At 44.0% G+C, this 21,639-nt stretch overlaps 1 protein-coding gene across 1 annotated transcript in view; it reads right to left on the bottom strand.

The window, feature by feature from the left end:
- Mboat1 (membrane bound O-acyltransferase domain containing 1) overlaps positions 1-21,639 on the bottom strand; it is a 99,647-nt gene that overhangs the window by 23,858 nt on the left and 54,150 nt on the right. Inside the window, exons 4-6 of the mRNA XM_051169468.1 lie at positions 17,218-17,313; positions 3,738-3,793; positions 531-585 (exon numbers count right to left, since the gene is read on the bottom strand). Coding sequence (XP_051025425.1) covers positions 531-585; positions 3,738-3,793; positions 17,218-17,313 — 207 coding nt within the window. The remainder of the gene's footprint in view (positions 1-530; positions 586-3,737; positions 3,794-17,217; positions 17,314-21,639) is intronic.

Genomic DNA, 21,639 nt, shown 5'->3' with positions numbered 1-21,639 from the left:
ACACACACACACACACATCCACACACATCCACACACACACATCCTCGGAAAGGAGTATCTCACAGGACTGACAAAATTAGAGACAAGATCCAACTTCCCTTGACCTCTGCCCTACAGCAGACCCAAACACACACAGAAATAATATACATGCAAGGTTAACCATTGCTTAGCATGGCCCAAAGGCGAGGATCAGTAGACGGAGAAGAGCCCATCAATAACAGATTGAGTAGTAGGATCACAGCCATATAATGAGATTAAGGCATGAGTATTATTAAAATGAAGACACTTTAGACCAGCGGTTCTCAACCTGTGTGTCATGACCTCCTTGGTGGGTTGCACATATTTACATTACAGTTCATAGCAGTAGCAAAAATTACAGTTTTGAAGTAGCAATGAAAATGGTTTTTATGGTTGAGAGTCACCCCAACGTGAGGAACTGTATTAAAGGGTTGCAGCACTAGGAGGGTTGAGGACCACTGGGCTAGACACACGCACAGGGCTTGAGAGTGTTCTGCTAATCGCTAACTTACTTCACAGCAAGTCGGTGTTGCTCGGCAGAAAGGTCTTCAGCTTTTCGACCTAATCCTAAGAAAATGGAATGAAATTAGGAATAACATGTTTAAGGTAAAATAAGGAGCTGATCCCAAAATCGTCTTCCCAAATTCATTTGGGGGGAAAGCCGACTTTTTATTTATTTATTTATTTATTTTTTTTTTGCTTAATCTGCTATAGAGTCTCTGGTTTTCATTTTTCAAAAGCCCTGCCGGAGGAAGGCATTGGTTGACAGTGAGCTTAGCACACATGAGGCCCTGGATTCCATCTTTATGATGGGTGTGAAGTTATTCTGGATCAGTTACCCATGAGTCCACATGAAGAGGGAAAGTCTCCATAAGTTTGTATAAACAAGGGGACATTCAAGGTTACTTATATTTCATTTGTTTAGTAGGATGTTTGCTCCACAGAGCCTTGCCCATTCCTTACGACATGACAATCCAATGCCCTAGCAGCTGTATGAGTGCCTATCGTGGGCTAAGCCAACCCAAATGTCTCCCTCATGATGCCAAGTGGGAAATGGAGTGATGTCAAGAGTGACTGTCCCCTGGACAGGTCCTAGAATCACCCAGGAGATGAGCCTCTGGGCATGCTTGTGAGGGGCTGTCTAGAAGTGGTTAACTGAGGCAGGGAAAGCCACCTTAGCTATAGGCAGCACTGCTCCAAGGGCTGGGTTCTTGGGCTTGCTAAAAAAGGAAAACGTGAGCTGGGCACCAGCGGGCATCCCTCTCTGCTTCCTGACCTCAGATGCAATGTGACAATGCACTCATGTGCTGCCTGCCATGCCCCCCTTCCCCAGCCATGATGGACCACACCTCTAACCATGAACCAAACTAAACCCTTTGTCATAGCAACGGGGAAAAAGAACAACTACACCAGAGAACTGGGACAGGCTGTAACAGGGAAGCTGAAGGGACTGGGATGACACACAATGGGGAAGAAACAAGAACTTTCTTCTTCAAAACAGCAGAAGGGATATAGCTCTAACTGCAGGGAAAACACAAAGGATTGTCAGATTTTTCTTCTCCTTTCTTCAAACTCATCCACGGTAGACAAACTTCCAAGCACAAGCAATGTTTGCTTCCCATAAATGTGCTTGCTACCTTGGAGCAAAGAAACTTTGTGAATTTGTCTCCCTTTTGTTTTTGTGAGATAGGATCTCACTATGAGGCCCAGGCTGGCCTTGAACATGCAGCCCTCTTGTGTATGCTGTCCAAGTGCTGGGAGTACAGAAATGAGCCACATATCAGCTCTGAAGCACAGTAAACAACATAGGAGTCTAATTCTGCCTAGCAACTGTGAAGGCAATTCCACAAAGCACTTAAACTAGGTGTGGTGGCTCAGGCCTGTAATCATAGCCTGTGGAAGGCAGGGACAGGGGGATCGGGTTTCAGGCCAGCTAGGAGACATAATAAGATCCTGTCAAAAGAAAATGCCTAAGAAAAGACAGAGTGTTTCTGGAATTCCCTCATTCCTCCCACACACAAAGTAGGGAAAAAGAAAAGAAAAAAGTAAATAAACACTTTACTTCGTGTTAGGAATATTCCAGGAAATGTGGTAAAGGGAGAGTGCCTTAAAATGTAAATTTGGGCCCAAAGTTTATTTCAAAATGAAGAAGGAGGAGGAGAAGATGGAGAAGACGAGAAGGAGCCAGTGTCAAAAACAAAAAACAAAAACCCCTACTCACTCCAGCCTAGTATGGCAGCACATGGGAGAAAGCAGGAGGATTCCAAGGTCAAGACTAAACTGGGATGTGCACCGAGGCCATGTCTACACACACACACACACACACACACACACACACACACACACACACACACCTGGCCGGGGGGGGGGGGGGGCGGTAGGTGAGGGAGAGAGAGAGAGAGGGAGGGAGGGAAGAAGCCAAAAATAAAACCCTACTGTGTTTCCTTGAGATCTCAGTAAGTAATACACTCGTGACAATTTGCAGAATCGAACTGACTTTGACAATTGGTTACGCTGCTTCTGTACACTGGTAGGCATGCCCAGCCTTTTGACATGGTGACATAAAGTTGTCATGTATAAAGTTTACACTCAAGAACAGAACAGCATAGCTAACCCCTACCCCATGCCATCAAATCTTATGTTTTAGGTAAGTTAATAATTTGGGGGTAGGGTTATATTCAAAGCTATTGTGGGCTTCCTCAGGCCCATGGGCCATAGGGTAGATATTCCTGGCAGCTACTACCAAGCAGGGTTTCCATTTTCCTGGGACTTTCTGATTTTGACAATGAAAGTCCTATTTTGGGATGTGTCTGGGCCCTGAGTAAATCAGGATGATTGGTGACTCTACAAACACCCCATTCTTGCTATGAAAGACCCCCTATTTCCTGCTATGAGTGACCCAGCTAAAGGCAGAGTAGCTAAAGCCCTATGTATGAATGAAACACACTAGGTCAAATGACTCACAATCTGTTCCCATTAACAAAATAAGGAAACTAGCTGTTGGAGAGAAATCTTCGCAACCTGTCCACCATAAAGATATGGTAGCAGCTGACATCAGTCCCTGAGCAGCACAAACCACAGAGCACCTGCCCATTGCCCCTCTTAACCCTGCGCTGGAATCTTCCACCTGGCTGCAAGCCTTTCTCCCTGCCATGGAAAACCACCCTAAGGATGTAAATCACATGGTCTGAGCATTGTTAGGAAGAAGCTAAATGAAAAAAAAAACCTTGTTTTACCCAAGCAAAAGGCTCTTTCTTCTCCTAGCTTTTTATAGGTCAGGCTAATCTTATCAGATGATTTTTCCAAGCATACACCTCCCCCAGGGGGCTAAAAACTAGCATTAAAAACCAATTAACCAGCCAATGCTGCTAAATTTTTTATTACCCTCTAAGTTTTTCAGAGATGAAATCAAAGCAAAAAGGAAGCCATTGTCTTAATAAATTTGGAAAAGGTCAGAGGGCATCATGAATTAACTTTAAAATGTAAACAAAAGCTCACTGTTCTTGGAGTAAATGTTTTAGCAAATGTAGACTCTAAATTCAATGAGGGAATGAGGAGTGATGGCCCAGAAAGTAGAAGGGTGTGACTGATGAGGCCTGGAAATGTTGAACATGAGAGCAAGGCCTTCGGTGTTCACGTAAAGCTTGGGTTGTGTGTGCAAAGCATGCATGGGAGCTCCGGACGCCTGGCTAAAACAAATGGGAAGACTGTTTTCTCACCATCATGAACTTGGAAAGCCAAGGTTGTGATCTTCTGAGTGACAATCATCAGGGGCCTAGAAAAAGGACAGAAAACCAAAACTGATTTAAAAAAAAAAAAAAAAGAAAGAAAGAAAGAAACTTTTATTTCTTTGCATGGCAGTTTTCACCCTGAAGTTTACTGAATTAAATACAGAAACAATAAACCCAAAATATTCACTTTTATCCCCTTGCAAGTTACTCTACATAAGCAGACATAACACTACTTGCTGTGACCCTTTGTCTTCTGGGCAGTTCACGTGAGACCTGCACACAGGTCAATCCGCACCGCATCACGGAAAGGGGTAAAGGACGGCCAACAAGATGGACCGTTCTTCTCCATCTGTCTAGCCTGAGAGCTAGCCCACACAGTTTACATGGTTGGTACCGTTTCCATCTGTATGAGTGCACCAGGGGATGTTCAAATAATGACCAAATTAGCCAGTGATGCCTTTCTCAAATCATGTTCTCAATGCTAAGAGACATGGGACTGCTATCAGCGTCTTCATCTGCATCTGCTACCGTCTGTTTTGTCTGGTTAAAGGGAAACTTGCATGCCCACACAATGAGACATATTTTTAAAATACAGCTGTCTGTAAATAAGCAACTTTAACTTGGTAAACCACTGGGACCTTTCCTAGGGGACATGAACAAACTTTTATTCATCCCGGATGGGGCGCCAATGAAAGTCAAAAGAAACGAATTCTCTCAGGTCTAGCTTCGTGAACCGGTGAGTTTAACTAACATTACTCAAAGGGTTATGGATGAAGAATTACCACTAGGAGTGCAGGCTACTCACAGGCAGCTACTAACTGCACCAAAGAGAACCCTTCTCTGCCTCCGTCTCCCCTAACAAATGTCGATCCCTTGTATACGCTTGAGGAGGGTGAGATCTCCAGGGCTTTAAGGGCCATCTTGGGAGGAACCTCACACACCTTCTTAGTGGACCTTGTCATGTGAGGGATTTGTGGGCATAACTGCAATGGCTCTAATTTGAAAACGGCAACAGCCACGTCAAGCACAAAGGATAGAGTCTCACAGTGTGGCGCAAAATAAAAATGCACCTGGAAAAGAAAAAAAGCTATGATAATTATATGAGGGTATGGGTTATCAGTTTAACACATAGCTACATCTATCACACCCCTGGAATCCCATCACTTAGGAAACTAGGGCAGGAAGGGCAAGAGCTGGGGGCTAACATGGGTTATCTAGAGAGACCCCGTCACAAAAGAAAAAAATAAATGTTTGTGCTTCAATGTGAAAATATTTGTAAGTCATGTATTTTATAACTTAATAACAGTTAAATTTAAAAGTAAGCACAGAATCTCAACAAATAACTCTGTGTGTGTGTGTGTGTGTGTGTGTGTGTGTGTGTGTGTGTAAATGGATAATAAGCACATGAAGGATAGCAGTTAGTAATTAGCAGTCATAGAAATTCAAGTGGGGACCACAGCGAGGCATCTTTCCCAAGCACCAGTACAGCTGTACTTAAAATGATGGACAATGACAAGTGTTTGCAAGGATACAGGGAAATCAGCACCCTTAAACACTGCTGGTACGTGATGGTTAATTTTGATCGACTTGATTTGATTAAGGAGCACATAGGAAATTAACGAAGCACACTTTTGGCTGTGTCTGTGAGTGCATTTCGAGAGCTTGAACTAACGAGGGAAGATTCACACTAAATGCTGATAGCATCACAGCACCGTAGCATCTCAGCATCACAGCATAGGCTAGAGCACCAGCCTGAGTAAAAAGGGAGCTGGAGCCGGAGAGATGGCTCAGAAAAACAGCAACTACTCTTTGAAATCCTCCCACACCTAACATTGTGTTTGCAGGCACCCAATAGCCAACAGGCAGGACTTAAAACAACATCACGGTGTGCTAAGAAAAATACAGGTCTGGCCAGAACGGGGGGGGGGGGGGGGGGGGGGGGGGCTCTGTGCTCTTGAAGAGCAGGCGCCAACAAGGAGGTCACCAGGTCAGCCTCTCTAGGGCAGCAAGCCATGCCACACTCCCTTATGTTGAAAATAATTGAACTTCCTGGTTTTAGTCCTTGTAATAAGGGCTACCTCCATGCTTCTAGAATGCCAACTTGGTCAAACAGATCCATGCAGCTTTGTAGCTCACCCTCTTGATGTTCGACACGACCTCTGACCCACAATGTACAACAAAGGCTGCAAGCTATTTTTCTTAAAAGAGGTTCACTATATATAGGAATGGCACTGAAGGTGGTTTCTAAATATGGCCTTCAAAGCACCATAGTTTTCTTTCCGAAGCCTTTCTATCTGCCTTGGCTTTATTTTTGAAGCCTGGAAATGCTGAGGATCAAGCTTCCTATGCAAATCTGAGCATATGTGTTTTTTTTTTTTTTTAACTGTTTGTGCCTCATTCTGCATTTTTGCAAGCCATGTAAGGCTTCGGGGTCAATTTAACTCATACATTTGCCAGAGGGTCTGAACATAGGCATATCAGTAAAGAAACAAAAATAATAATAATAATAATATGGAGTTAGGCTAGATTTCCATCTCTGTAAAAACATATATATATAAAACATTTTCTCCAAGGGGCTACAGTAAATTTACTCCATTGCAGAAACGTTTAATAGTCTAATATGCACAAACATCTCCCTGCCCCACCCTCATATTACTGGGGATTAAACGCAGGGTCTCAAGTACGCTAGAACAGCACTCCGTCACTGAGCTATATTCCCAGTTCTTTCTTAAGAGTGTCATTTAGTTGCACAAGTTTGCTTTGAATTTATTATGAAGCTTAGGCAGGCCTTGAGATGCTCCTGCCTCAGCCTCCTCGTTTATGGGCCTCGTTATTTGAGACACTATTTACCCACATCAGCATCTTCCCTGTGTAGGACGAGAAAAAGCATTTCTCCCCCAAAAATCTCCTGGACATCTGTTTCCATTTGAGCATCGGCTTCTCACAGGACGCAACACAGAATGAACAAAGGAGAACAAATGGTTTCCCCATGCAGCCGGCGTGCTTCCTCACCACAGCGCGGCTTCTGAGCTTCAGCATCAGCACTCAGCTACATCCTCAGATTTGCACACGTTCATCCATCTCAGGTTGTGCCCTTGGGCCTGTAGGAGCCTCTGAAATCAAAAGGAAAGCCCACCAGCGGCAGCGGGGGCATCTCCTTTTTGTGCCATTTTAATTCCATGATTAAAACAAAAAACAAGTAAAATCACACTTTTTCTTCTTTAATTTAATATGATTGGCCTAATTTGGATAAAGAAATATAAGTAAGAAAAAAGAAACATAAACACAGAAATGGAGTAAGAAAAAAACCAGGCAGGTAAGTATAAGTTTGGGGCAAGAAAATCCCCAACGACGATAACCACCACCACCACCACTGCCACCACCACAACCACCACCACCACCAACAATACACACACACACACATACACACACACACACACAGCCCTCTTTTAATAGTTAAAGTCCATTCTTTGGCACTGATCAAGAACACAGTCACCATTTCTCATTTCAACAGGGCATTGGACAAATGGAAATGGCATGACTTTTGTCTGCAGAATTAAATTTTAAATTCCAAATGACTGTACTTAAGACTGACAACCTAGCAATAGCCTGAAGGAGAAAAATGTGACAAAAAGCTGTCCTTGAAATCTCTTTGCATATGCTTTCTCTTTCCAGGTCATAGAGGCCAATTATGTGGACGCTGGGCTGAACATCGGATGGCATGGCCAGATGTCCTAAAGCAACAGAGGAGAACTTTGCCCAGGGACAATGGGGTGGTGGGTGGCCGCCACCAGGAGGGGGAGCAAAGTCATAGTTCTAATGTGCATCCCTGAGATAGCTCCGGACACAAATGGTGTCTGTTCCAAATGTCAACTATTAATCTCCACGATCTTGTAATACACATTTAAATATATTTAAATGCATTCCAGGAGCTTCCATCACGATGCTAATAATAAAACAAATATAGCATCACTAGTAGTGGTCTTGCTAGGAAAAGCTGACACTTTATTTCTTTCCATTCCTTTTCTATAGATATCTACATTCAGAGAAAGAGGCAGAATATTGGCACAGATTCATTTTATGTGCCTTAAAAATATTTTCCTTTTCCTCTGTTTTTTCTTTCTTTCTTTCTTTCTTTTTTTTAATTTTCCTTTCCTTTTTGTTGGAGTCTTCAGATAGGGTCTCACCCTGTACCCTACGCTGCCCTCCAATGCAAGCCAGTCTTCCTGCGCCGGGATTGCAGAAGTGAGCCATTACAGCCAGCTCAAAAACGTCACTGTCAATGGCAGCATTAATTAGCTCTTTGATTTAATGGTTCACATTTTCTTAGACCATTTAGGATACTGCCGGTTTTTCACTATTGATGAAAATAGCTGAAACTCCTTGTGAATAAACTTATTTCCTTACAGTAATTCAATTCCTATTAATTTAGCTTATAATAGAATATACACTTTAAAAGTCTTTTTTTTTTTTTTAACTTGTGGGAAAATTGCCTTTGAGAGGGTTATAAGTATTTATACTCCCACCAGCAGTGTGTGAGCGCTCTCATTCCGTGTTTTCAAAAACCACTTGGGTGACCTGAATTGTCAACATCAGGGGGAAAATTATCTGCCTGGATCTGGCCCAGACTGGAAAAAAGAAGTAAGACTTCTGGCTGCTGCCGTTGGAAAAAATAACTTCATTTGCGCCTTTCTGTGAGTGGAAATTTAAGAATCAATTTGCTACAATAAACCTTATAAAAAAAAAAACAAACAATTTTTTATTGTAGTTACTGAGCTTCCCCAGGGAAAGAGGTGCATATTTTAATGCCTTCTGCAGCCACATCCACAGAGAAGACACAAAGACTTCCATAGCCATTAATACGCCTCTCCATTTAAACTGCATTAGCAGCACTGACAAAGTACTTCCTGTGTGTTTTCTTTACTGGGTCCAGCATGGCAACTTGACTACTTTTGAATGATAAATAAAATTTCAAGTCCTGAAATAACCTAAAGTCCAAGTGCATATAGTCTCCCAAATTAAAGATATCCATATATGTTCCTACATAAACACCAAGCACACTCGAATCCACTAAACGTCTGTCTGTGTTCTTACACTAAAGCCGCAATAAAGAGTATTAAGCTTTAAGATTTGCACGCGTGCTCAAAAGACTGATGCTCCCACACCGGGCCGCTTTTTGACACTGCATTCCACTCCGAAAGCACTTTATGTCTTGACAAAATCTGAAACACATTTCAGTTGAAAGAAATAGCAAGGTTAAGTCAATTCTGTTCTGAAAGAAATCTTACGGCTGCCGCCTGCTTTTAGTAAAAACCCGCATTCTGGGCCAGTGAGATGGATCAGACAGTAAAGGTGACTGCCGCCAAGTCTGATGACCTGAGTTCATTCCTCAGAACTCACATGGTGGAAGAGGAGAACTGGCTCACACAAATTACCTTCTGACCTCCAACATGGGTGCCATGTCACTCACACATGCATGTGAACATACATGAGCACACACATACACAAACTAAATAAGTGCAAAATATTTTTAATGTTTAAGAAATAATAACAATAATAATAATTTTTTAAAGAATCAACATTGATGAAGATGCCCTGTAATTGCCAATTTGTGATTTAAACACCTTGCAGAGGTACCTCTCCATCTATCATGGCTACTGACATTAGCTAGGAAGATAGGTTTATATCTGCCATTTTCATTTAAAAATAAAATAAAATAAATGCAAAATAAAAAGGAAGAGTGGTGGTGTATGTCTTTAATCCCACCACTTGGAGATAGAGACAGGTGAATCTCTGAGTCTGAGACCAGCGTGGTCTTACAGAGTGAGTTTCAGGACAGCCAGGACTACACAGAGAAACCCTGTCTCTAAATAAATAAATAAATAAATAAGAAGGGGGAAGAAACAAACCTCCATGTAGTAGATAGCATTGCCACTTAGTCATCAGAAAACTAAGTCACGTACAGCTTCCAAGTACCAGGCCATGCCTTTGTTTCTGCTTCCTAACCATGTCCTTGCAGGCCGAACAGTTTTGCGTGTAACCTCCAGAGATTTCTTACAGGAAATTGTTTTAAGCCACAAAATACACACCGCTTGAGGAAATTCACCAAGACTCAGCTTCAGAAAGTGATGAAGACGGGAGATGATATGAACCTTCCTTGTAGGCAAACACAGCATCCGCCATGTGGTGCAGGCACGTGACTGTTTTCCCCAAATGCCCTTGAACTTTCCCTTCTGGTAACTTTCCATGATTTTGAACATACTACAAATAATGCAAAATCTAGCATACATCTGAGAGGCTGGACTGAGAGTGCAAGCCAGCTTGTGCTATGGAGAAGAAACTAGTCTGGAACACACAAGCAAAACTATCTGAAGTGGGGTACGGTGGGGTGAAGAAAGAAAGAAAAAGAATAAAGGGAGAATATGTATGGTGTTAACAAGACAAACGGAGGTGGAGGAGGAGGGATAGCAAAAACACCCAAGACATGAATAGTGGAGTGCTCTTACCCCAAATGGTCAGGAACAGGAGATGCGTGTTGACCCATCAAAAGATAAGGAATCATAAATCAATGTCTATGAGCTACTTGAAGCTGCTACAGTAAGCTGTCACACTCCAGACGGCTAATGACAACATAATTTGGGTTCTGATTTTTAAATTCACAGTAAAGTCCAAAGCCAACCAGATGTGCACGGTGGTGGTTCTTTACAGAGGCTCAGCAGGGCAATCTTCCCTGATTCTTCCTGGTGTCTGCTGGCTGACAAAACTCACCATGGCTGGCTGGGCCCAGGCTGCACCCCTAATTGCTACCACCATCTTCCTTCTATGTGCAGCTTGGGTCCAGACCTTCCTATAAAGACGCCAGTCAGACTGCATCTAAAGCACATCTTTAGTTCAGGGTCACCTCGTCTTCATTAATTACACCTGCAAGTGGAAATGAGGCAGCCTGAGGCTGGGTAGCCACGCATTTGGGAAGGACACATGGAACCCTGGACACGATATTAAACATGTTAGTTTTCTATGTGATCTAGAAATGTGAGTGCACATTCATTCCGCGGCTGTGTTCATTCCTGTCTGTCTCATCCGTGCCTGCTTACACACAGGGTTCCCAAGTCTGTGTCTGCGTACTAGAGAGTGAGAGAGCCTTTGATGCAGGCCTTTCTTTAGAGTGTACTTCCCTTGCGCAATGGCAGGTCTTGCATAAACCCCACCTGATATCGCTAAGGTCATTTCCTCTAGCATAAAATAATGGTAGAGGGAGGTTTAAAAAAAGGTGCTTGCAATGTAATCTGAGCAAAGAAACCTTGATATTTGCACTGCTCTCTCAATCTCCCAGTAGCCTCACCCACATTTAATTCAACAGTCATTTTTAATGTACTAAACTTCCTTCAACGGCTTTCCAAAGCCCCTAAGCTGGTTTTAGACAAACTACTGTCTTTCTTTTCATATCTATATATCCATGTTTATTTATTTACATTTAGACACACACACATATGTATTCAGCTTCTATATAAGCTGAGATAATTAATTTTTGGTGCCAATTTGATTAGATTAAAGAATGCCCAGACAACTGGTAAACCTTCTTTGGGGCTATTCGTATGAAGAGGTGCTGAGACTCAGTAGCGTAAGGGAAAAATCCCTGTCCTCACTGATGGAGGTGTGGTCTAGTCCACATCAGGCCTGGATAGGACAAACAGGCAACACTAGTGCAAATTCACCTTCAGGTTCTGTGCTGCAACCTCCCATCATCTTCTCCCGTCAGACATCTGAACTCCAGACTCCTGGGCCATAGGCTCAGACTCATTCAGAGTTTCTGTTGCTGTGACAGAACAGTGTGACCAAAAACAACATGGGGAGGAAGAGTTTATTCAGCTTACACTTCCATATCTGTTCATCATCAAAGGAAGTCAGGACAGGAAGTCAAACAGGGCAGGAACCTGGGGGCAGGAGCTGATACAGAAGTCATGGAGGGGTGCTACTTACTGCCTTGCTCTCCATGCTTCCTTCGGTCCACTTTCTTATGGAACACAGGACCAGCTGCCCAGGCAGGGCACCACCCACAATGGGCTGGACCCTCCCCCACTGATCCCTATTCTTATTGAGGCATTTTCTCAGTCGAGGCTTTCTCCTTTCCGCTGACTCTAGCTTGTGTCAAGTGGCCATAAAACTAGGCAGCACAGGCTCTGAGATGCAAGAGCAGCTCCAAAGCCTCATTACCATCAGCCCAGCCTGGGAGTTTCAGCCTCAGGGAGTGGGTGGGCTTCTTGGTCTCCACACTCACATGAGACAATTCTCTTAAAAAATCCCTTAATATGCATGTGCATGAGCGTGCACACACGTTCAGACACACAGTTATCTCATGTTGTTCAATTTCTTTGGAGAGCTCTAACAAATACACATAAGCACGACTGGAATAAACCAGGGTAGAAATCACAGAAGACACACATAACTTAGCTGATAAAAGATGTGCCCACAGCTGTCAGTTCCAGCACTTGCTGTCTATATAAACGGACTTTATTGACAGGCAATGGCAATCTGTGACACCCAGGTGACAATTCTCTTGCTGCCCCAGGTAAAACTGCATGACAGTGTCAAGGGTCAGGTGGGGAAGATATACAGGGTGGCCATCAGGGCATGGAAGCGAAGAACTGGTCTTCAGTTAGATATTTTTAAATAACCAAGATCCAAGGCTGCTCAAGACAGGAAAGGGCCTTCTACCCGGATTCTTCCAAGCCTGGAGGAGTGAACTAGACCAGCATGTGTAGACCCTAAACGTTTCTAAGTCACACGGTATGGGTGGGAGATGGCAGCAAAGAAGTGAAGAGTGTGGCAGTTCCTCATCACTGTCCATTTTTGTTGTTCTTGTTTTTATCACTGTCGGCTTTAAAGGAGACCATATCTCAGGTGATCTAGGACCTCACATGTGCCTCTCTCACACTCTGTGCTCTTACAGAGCATTTTCCTCTATCTGGATACCCTCCCTGTTGCCTCAAGTAGAGGGTCTCTGCGCCTAAAGCAGGAAATAGGTAATATATATTTTGAAGTAAAAAATATTTGTTCTCCATCAAATCCTTGGGGCTCAGGAAATAACTGTGGAATAGGCAGAGTGTCCTTTGTGTATGCTCTATGGCTTCTAGTTTAGTGTTTTTAATGGGACTCCTGAGTGCATGAACGAGTGGATCTCTATTTCTTATGCCTTCTCTTGGGCTCTTTTGTTTCTGTTTGTTTGTTTTGTTCAATTCTAATGGGTTGCTTGTTGTTTTTTGTTTTATTTTTTTATATTTTAGTTTGTTTTGCTGTTATCCATTGGAAGTCTGTTTGTTTTCTAGTGAGAAACAGAAAGGGGATGATGGGTCTGGATCAGAGAGGGGGCCAGGGGGAACCTGGAGGAGTAGAGGAAAAGGAAGATGTAATCAGGATGTATTGTATTTTGAGAGAAGTCTATTTTCAATAAAAGGAAAAAATTGGTCACTATCTCAACCACTAATATCTGAATAGGGCTACCTATTAATCTCCCAAAACATTGAAAAGCAAGCTGAGAGATTTTTCTTTCATTCATTCTTGTTTTTTCAAGACAGAGTTTCTCTGTGTAGCCCAGGCTGTTCTGGCATTCGCTTTGTAGACAAGGCTGGCCTCAAACTCACAGAAATGCACCTGCCTCTGCCTTCTGAGTGCTGGGACAAAAAGGCATGTGCCACCATGCCCAGAAAACTGAAGTTTTGTTTTTGGGATATATAGCCAGCACTGGGTGCATGCTCGAGAGTTAAACTAAAACATGATTAAACTCTACAGGCAGTTGTCATTCCCACTAAAAGCTTAATTTTTAAAAAAGATTTATTCATTTTTATTTTTTATGTATATGTGTGTTTTGCCTGCATGTATATCTGTACACCACATGTGTGCCTATGACCTAAAAGCCAGAAGAGAGCATCAGATTCCCTGGAACTGGAGTTATAGATGGTTGTTAGCTGATATGTGGGTGCCAGCAATCAAACCTGGTCCTCTGAAAGAGCCGTTGGTGTTCTTAATCACTGAGCCATCTCTCCAGCCTTTAAAGGCTACTTTTATTTTTTTAAGATTTATTTATTTATTTATTATACAGTGTTCTACCTATGTACACATTAACAACAGAAGAGGATACCACATCTCATTATAGATGGTTGTGAGCCACCATGTGGTTGCTGGGAATTGAACTCAGGACCTTTGGAAGAACATCCAGTGCTCTTAACCTCTGAACCATCTCTGCAGCCCAACCTAAAGGCTACTTTTAATGCTAGAGCATCCTAGCTATTTTGTTGTCTTTGTTCCTTCTCTATTGTCCATGGTTTACAACCAACACACATCATTAAAGAATAAAATTAACTGTGTGAACTGGTTTCAGAGTAATTGAGGGCATGTTTCATGATGTGAGGACAAGACGTTGACAGGTGAGACAGGAAGCTGTCTCCAGCCTGTCAGGGGCCCAGAGATAGGAAGGAGTGACGATCAGAAAGACAGTCTGCAACCAGACAGTGATCATGAAGATTTAAATAGAGCAGTTCCTGAAACAAGGCACTTTTGCCTTCCAGAGCCTTCTTCTATTGGGACAGCTTTGTGACCCAACTTATAAGTTCCCAGGAACGATCCACAATATTTTATAGGACTATGTCGCTAAAACCTCAAGCCTAAGAGGACTGTTAGTTGGTATTCCAGACATCACTCACCTGACCTAGCCTTCTTCCATGCTTGAACACACATGTTTTCATGAAACCTGTACCATTCATATGCTCCAAATGCTCAGGTTTTTCAAAAGGCAGCATGCTTACCCAAGGCTGCACTCTTTCCACCTTTCACTAATAACTGCAAGCACTCAGGGGCACACCTCTCTTTACAGGCTTTTCATTGAGCCCACAAACAAGTCATAGTCCAGTGCCGCAGCCCTACTGATTCAGTTACCATTTCCTGATGCTGTGATCAAATACCCAATGGAAACAACCTTCAGGGAGGAAGGATTAACTTGCTCAAGCTCACCTCGTGGAGGACAGGAAGCAGAGAGAGCAAATGTGAGTGTTAGCTGACTTTCTCCTTTCTCCCATTATTTTGTGAGGGTCTCCATCCCATATTCAGGGTGGGTCCTAGCCCATCGGTTAATTTTCTGCAAACACCCTCATAGACATACATGTCAAGAGGTGTACCTCACCAATCTCCTGGGTGACTCTGAAGCTAATCAGTTTCACAAAGGAGCTTGACCATCACAGTTGCTGATCACAGGTATCATCACTTCCCTTATGGCTGTTTACAGCACAAGCACCATTTATTTCACACATGTAGGCCAGTCCCAATTCTTAACCTTATTTAATATCAATGAAATAATCCTCTTTTAGTTAATGTTGTTAAGCACCTCATAATTGGTGGAATAGCCAGTCATTGTGGTCTATATTACTTTACTTATCCTCCCTTCTCTTAGAGCAAGGCCTATTCACCAAGGACTCACTGAACAAGATGCAATCTAGCCGGAGGAGAGAACTCGGGGTCTCCTGATCCATGATGCTTGTGAGGACCATGGCCAAGCTCCTGGGGAGTTCCTATCAGAGGGCATAGAGTCACCAGGAACAACTCTGCCTTCTTTCCATAAGTGTCATAAAAAGCTGCTCTTGAACTAACATGAACAGGAGAGAGAGAGAGGCCAAGAAGAGGGAGACAGAGACAGAGAGAGGGAAGAGAGGGAGAGGGAGAGAGGGAGACAGAGATGGGGGCGGTTGTGTGTGAAATGAATGCAGGCTTAAGTGGAGGCCAGAGGACAACACTGGGTATTGCTCCTCAATTACTATCCTAGTTATTTGAGATGGGTTCTCTCACAGCCTGGAACTCTTCAAGTAGCCTAGGCTGCCTGGCCAGGGAGCCCCAGGAATCCACTTGTCTCTGTCTCCCCAGTATTGGAACACACTCATGGCCACCATACTTGGCTTTTGATATGGGTACTGGGGATACACTCGGACCCTCATGCTTGCAGGCAAGGACTTTACTGACTGTGCTATCTCCCCGGTGCCATGACATAGTGGCTTCTACCAGAGGGCCAATACAGAGAGAGGTGGCCCACCCAGTCACAAGTCACCAGCTATACCTAGGACTTCCATTGGAGTTGACAGAAGTCAAAAGGGTTTGGGAGTAGAAGCATAGGTTCAGTACAGCCAAAGGATGCTAAAAGCCACCAGGGTACCACCTTTTTATCTGCTACTATGTATTGTTAACTAGTAAGAGATAAAATGCAGGAGACTAGAGAGAGGTGACTCGGCAGTTAAAATGCTTGCTGTTCTTCCAGAGAACCCGAGTTCAGTTCCTCTGGCTGGCCCCATCTATAACATCAGCTCCAGGGACCCATTGTCCGCTTCTAGCTGCCAACAGCACTGCACTCAAGTGACATACACTTACTTAAACACACACACACACACACACACACACATACACACACATCTCTCTCTCTCTCTCTCTCTCTCTCTCTCTCTCTCTCTCTCTCTCTCTCTCACTCACTCACACACACACAAATAAAATTTTAAAATCATTTAAGAAGAGATAAAATACATAAAGAAAGTATGCTAGAAAGTTTCGTGTTAACTTAACGTAGCTAAAGTCATCTGAGAGAAGAAACCTCAATTAAGAAAAAACTTTCATGATATCCAGCTGTAGGCTATGTCTTAATTAGCGGTTGATAGGGGAGGGCCCAGCCCATTGTGGGTGGTGCCATCCCTGGGCTCCCAGTCCTGTTTCTCTGTGAAAGCAGGCTGAGTGAGCCATGAGGAGCAAGTCAGTAAGCAGCACCCCCTCCATGGCCTCTGTATCAGCTCCTGCCTCCAGGTTCCTGCCCTGCTTTAGTTCCTGTCCTGACCTTCCACCAAGGATAAACTGGTTTGAAAGTGTCAGCCGAATAAACCCTTCCCTCAGTAGCCTGCTGTTTTGGTCATGTGTTTCATAGCAGCAATGGAACCCCTAACTGAGACAGAAAACACAGTATACACTTCAGTGTTTGCAGGCTGCCACTATAGTACATATTCAAATGCCGAACAGTGTACAATAAGACTAAACAAAAAAACGAGAGGGTCGGGAGGCAGAGGCAGGCGGATCACTGAGTTCAAGGCCAACCTGGTCTACAAACGTGAGTCCAGGACAGCCAGCAAGGCTACACAGAGAAACCCTGTCTTGAAAAAAAAAAAAAAAAAAAAACCGGAAGGAATGAGACTCCTGGATTGTATTTTCTTGCTACTTTCTGTGACCTCCTAATCTTCCTCCTCCTCCTCCTCTTCCTCCTTACAACATTCAGTGTTAACGGTTGTACAGAACAAGCATATTTTTAACCTCACCCTCATTAGCACCGTGTCTCCCTGTGATTTAGCTGGTCATGATAATCCTTAGTTCATACTCGGTGTTTACAGACCCTCAGGGACTTAGTCAAAGTCGTCAGTCAAACACTCCCCACTCCAATTAAGCTACTCACCCAGAGAAATCTGTAGTGAGAATCCCATAGTGGAAGATGTATATTCGGCTGACGTGGCATATCGTAAGGTAGCCCATCGCTACCAAAAAGGAATACCTGGAACCCAAAACACAGGGGACCAGATTAATGCACGCGACAGTAAGGTACTCAGTAAATGCTCTCCTTGTCCCCTCTCTCCCCTCTGCAAATGCCTGGTCACAAAGTCGCGAATGTTCCAGCTACATCCTAGTCCATCCCCTCCTCTGAGCCCCTTCATCTTGTCTTTCCCAGTCTACAGCTTTGGCAGTAAAAATGCATCAACTGGAAGCTTTACAAACTGCAAATCCCTGGGCTCTTCCTCTAGCTATTCTGGTTTAATTGTTTCCAGGTACGCCGGAGCATGTTCTCACTCATTCTCAGCACAAACCATTACATTTATATGACAAATGTCAGTCACTACCTACCTCTCAATCACCACTATAAGCACTGACCACTCCCCATTGACCAGTCCCCCACTGACCAATCCCCACTGACCACTCCTCCAATGACCACCCCCCACTGACCACTCCCCAATGACCACCCCCCACTGACCACTCCCATTGACCACGCCCCACTGACTATTCCCCAGTGACCACTGACCACTCCTCAATGACCACTCCCCAATGACCACCCCCTACTGACCACTTCCCATTGACTACGCCCCATTGACCATTCCCCAATGACCACTGACCACTCCCCACTGACCACTCCTCCAATGACCACCCCCCACTGACCACTCCCCACTGACCAATCCCCACTGACCACTCCTCCAATGACCACCCCCCATGACCACTCCCCAATGACCACCCCCTACTGACCACTCCCCATTGACCACGCCCCACTGACTATTCCCCAGTGACCACTGACCACTCCCCACTGACCAATCCCCACTGACCACTCCTCCAATGACCACCCCCCACTGACCACTCCCCAATGACCACCCCCTACTGACCACTCCCCATTGACCACGCCCCACTGACCATTCCCCAGTGACCACTGACCACTCCCCACTGACCACTCCTCCAGTCCTCTGCTCAGGACTCTCCCTACCCACACCTGAGGCAGCCATTACCATTCATGAGCACTCCCTTGTGTTTTTCAGAGAGATGCCACAGATGATATGACATATGAACTAGCAATATCCACCTATAGCACATACACACACACACAACACACACACACACACACACACACACACACCAACTGCCTCTGCCAAGGGCTGGGATTAGAGTCATACCCCATCATATGTGGATATGTATGCATATTCGATTGGTCTTGATTCTCTAGAATATTCTACCTATTACCCCAGCCCTGTCCCCCAAGGCCAGCATCCATCACTGCTCATGTGCTTGAAGTCTTCTAAACTCATCCACATGGATGTCTGCTCTCCCAACTCACTGGAACCCCGAGCATCACAGCCCTCAGCCTGACACATGGGTGGAAGCAGGGAGGGCCTCAGTGACCATTAGTAGAAATGCACACACTTAACATTTTAAATGTCTCGGGAACCCAACAGACAGAGGCATAAATCCAAAAGCTGTAACTTCTGACACATGTCATAAACCAGGGAAGATGAATATTCTGACATTAAATTGTACTGAAACTCATGTATTCGCATCAAAATAACTCGTGGATCCGAGGTCAGCCCAGGGAGCAGTCAAGACGATGACCAGACAGGGAGCATAAAGAGTTCTATAAAGCATCACTGCAACTTTAGGTTCTCCTGGATCTTAGTTGTGGAGGACGATGCCACAGCTGAAGGGCTGTGTGTGGGCATCTGGCTACTGTGTACAGAGACCTGCACCTGCTAATCAGCATTGGTAAGAAGAAGAGAAAACAGTAAGAGTCAAAAAGCCGGGACACTTCAAAGCCGGAAGTGTTCTAAAATGAAAAGCACTCCATAATAACATTTAAAAAAAAAATGAGTGCTACCATGTCGGCCTTCAAAAACATTCAGATTGTAAAATATTTCCAATCTTAAGGTTTCAGATTCAGACAGTCAAACCACTGAGTTCTATGCTCATGTTTCAAAATCATAAAGCCTTCCAAACTAGAAGCACTTTTGTCCAAAACACATTAGGTAAAGAAGAGTCAACCTACCCCACACAGAAAGGCTTCCTTTGCCTTGGATCCATCCTAAATCCCTTCCAACCATGAAGACGCTCAACAAAGCCAAGGACCAAGAACAAGTGCCCTGAGGAACTGGCGCAATGGGGGAGGGAGGAAGCCTGGTGCCCTGGCTTCCACTGACATTCTCCAGAAAGTTCATGAACTCCAGACAGAAGTACAAAGCAGATTCAGCAGAAAATAGATTCTTCTAGAACCGGGTCAACGATAGCCACGTTTGTTTCTTCCCTCGCTTAAAAGGTAAATAGATTCAATGCTGTGGTTATAATTAAACCACAGCTGCCAATAACAGAGATAAACACCAAATCCTAGTGCAACAGGGTGGAGCATTCTTGTCCTGGATGGATCTGAACTCCTGTGTGGTGCAGAAAACATATATTGTGAAGACAAAATAATACGAGTGCAAACCCTAGCACTCATTAAAGTAATCCCTGGTATGAAAAACTGGCAGGGTGGCTATTTCTGGAAAAAAGCGTATGACAGAGATGGGGACAGAACAATCAGTAGTGTTTTCTTATTGACATGGCTGGGTGTCTCGTGTGTGTGTGTGTGTGTGTGTGTGTGTGTGTGTGTGTGTGTGTGTGTAACTGCACTTCTTCACATAAGCATTCAATTCTCCAATTCAAAAACCTAAAGAAAATCTATACCCTACACACACTTGTTTTAGAAGGACGGTATTATCAATTATGAAGCCAAAAATCAACAGATATATTAATCATTATGTACTGAGAATAATGCAGTACATTAAAAAGAGCTTAGCCTAGGATGTAGCACAAAGCAAGGGCTCCCAGAATCAATTAAGTACATCACCAGTTGTCACAAAAGGCCCCCTTCCTGGAAGATACGAACCAGGTCTGCTTCAGCTGGTCCCTAACATCTGGGCTACCTCCCTAATACTGTGACTTGGGATGCAGGCAGATGTGGAACCCTAAGGACTCTCTCAGAATGTCCTGAGTAACAGCTAGGCCAGAAATGGGCTCATTGCAGACAGCAGCCAACACTACCTCTCTGTATCTCTTCTCAACCACAAGGCGGGAACTCTCAACACTGGACATGAAAAGGAGAGCATTACAAATAAGATTATAAAAATCACAGTCCTCGGACTCTGCATTCGAGGGAACTGAGAGGATGAGAGGTCAGTAAGAATGCTTGTCTGCAAGCATGAGGCCTTGAGTTCAAAACCCCAGGACCCATGTAAAAAGCTGGTCATAGCTGTATTTGTCCATAACCCTACCAGTCAGTGGCAGAGAGAGACAGATCCTGGAAGCTTGCTAGACAGCCAGCCTAGACATAAAAAACAAAACAAAACAAAACACAACAAAAACAAAAACAAAAACAAAAGTGAGCTACCAGTTTCAGTGAGAGACAGTGTTTCAAAACAATGAGGTCTCCAGCAACGAGAGAGAGAGAGAGAAATCCATAACCATCCAGAAATAGTCACACACTTTTTTTTAATTAAATAGAAAAAAAGAAACTGTCACTAACACTTTTACAAACTCCACACCTCACAGGAGTAAGAGAAAGCTCATACACAGAAAAACTACCCCACCTACCCGTATTTGATATTTTCTGACCTCAGCCTCTTTCTTTCCCCAAAACAACTCAGAAGAAACAACTTGGGCACACGCTTTAGCGTTACATCGAGTTCTTCCTTTGGGAAGTAGACCATTCCCTGCGTCTGCAAACTGGAAACCATTCAAACAAACAGAAAGAGGAAGAACGGGTTTGGGCATCTTCCATTCTCACTCTCACAGTAGAGCTTTCTGCTACCACACCACTGTGGTGGTGAAAGCCATTGTCTGTCTGTGAACCACTCAGCCCCACCCAGCTTGGAGTATCCCATTCCCAGACTACGAAATGGAATATAGAGACCTAGGCCTGCCATGGAGCAAGGGCTCATATAAGTTTTGGACCCACTGAAAGCCAGAGTGCACCCCCATCAGTGTCATGTAAGTATGGGGAAGAGGTGACAGATTATCAAGGGGAGGTAACTGGCAAAGTCCCATCCCTAAACAAACTATCTGCAGTTGTTAACTGGTGGGAGAGAGAAAACCGGTTTTTTTTTCCAATGTAGTGACACTGGGTATTATATCAACCACACACTTAGGGCAGGCCGACTGTGTGCTCCCGAACAGTTGGCTAACACAAAACAGAATCTATGTGCTGTTTTGTTTGATTTTTGTTTTGTTTTGTTCCTGCTTTGTTTGTTCCAGGAAAAAAATATGAAGGCGGGTAGGGGCAGAGATCTAGGAAGAGCTGGGGCAGAGGAAGAATATG

Source organism: Acomys russatus, chromosome 3 (assembly GCF_903995435.1).
Source record: "Acomys russatus chromosome 3, mAcoRus1.1, whole genome shotgun sequence".
In the NCBI taxonomy this organism is placed as follows: Eukaryota; Metazoa; Chordata; class Mammalia; order Rodentia; family Muridae; genus Acomys; species Acomys russatus.
The sequence above is the reverse complement of the archived record's forward strand: the minus strand, read 5'-3'. Positions and strand labels throughout refer to the sequence as shown.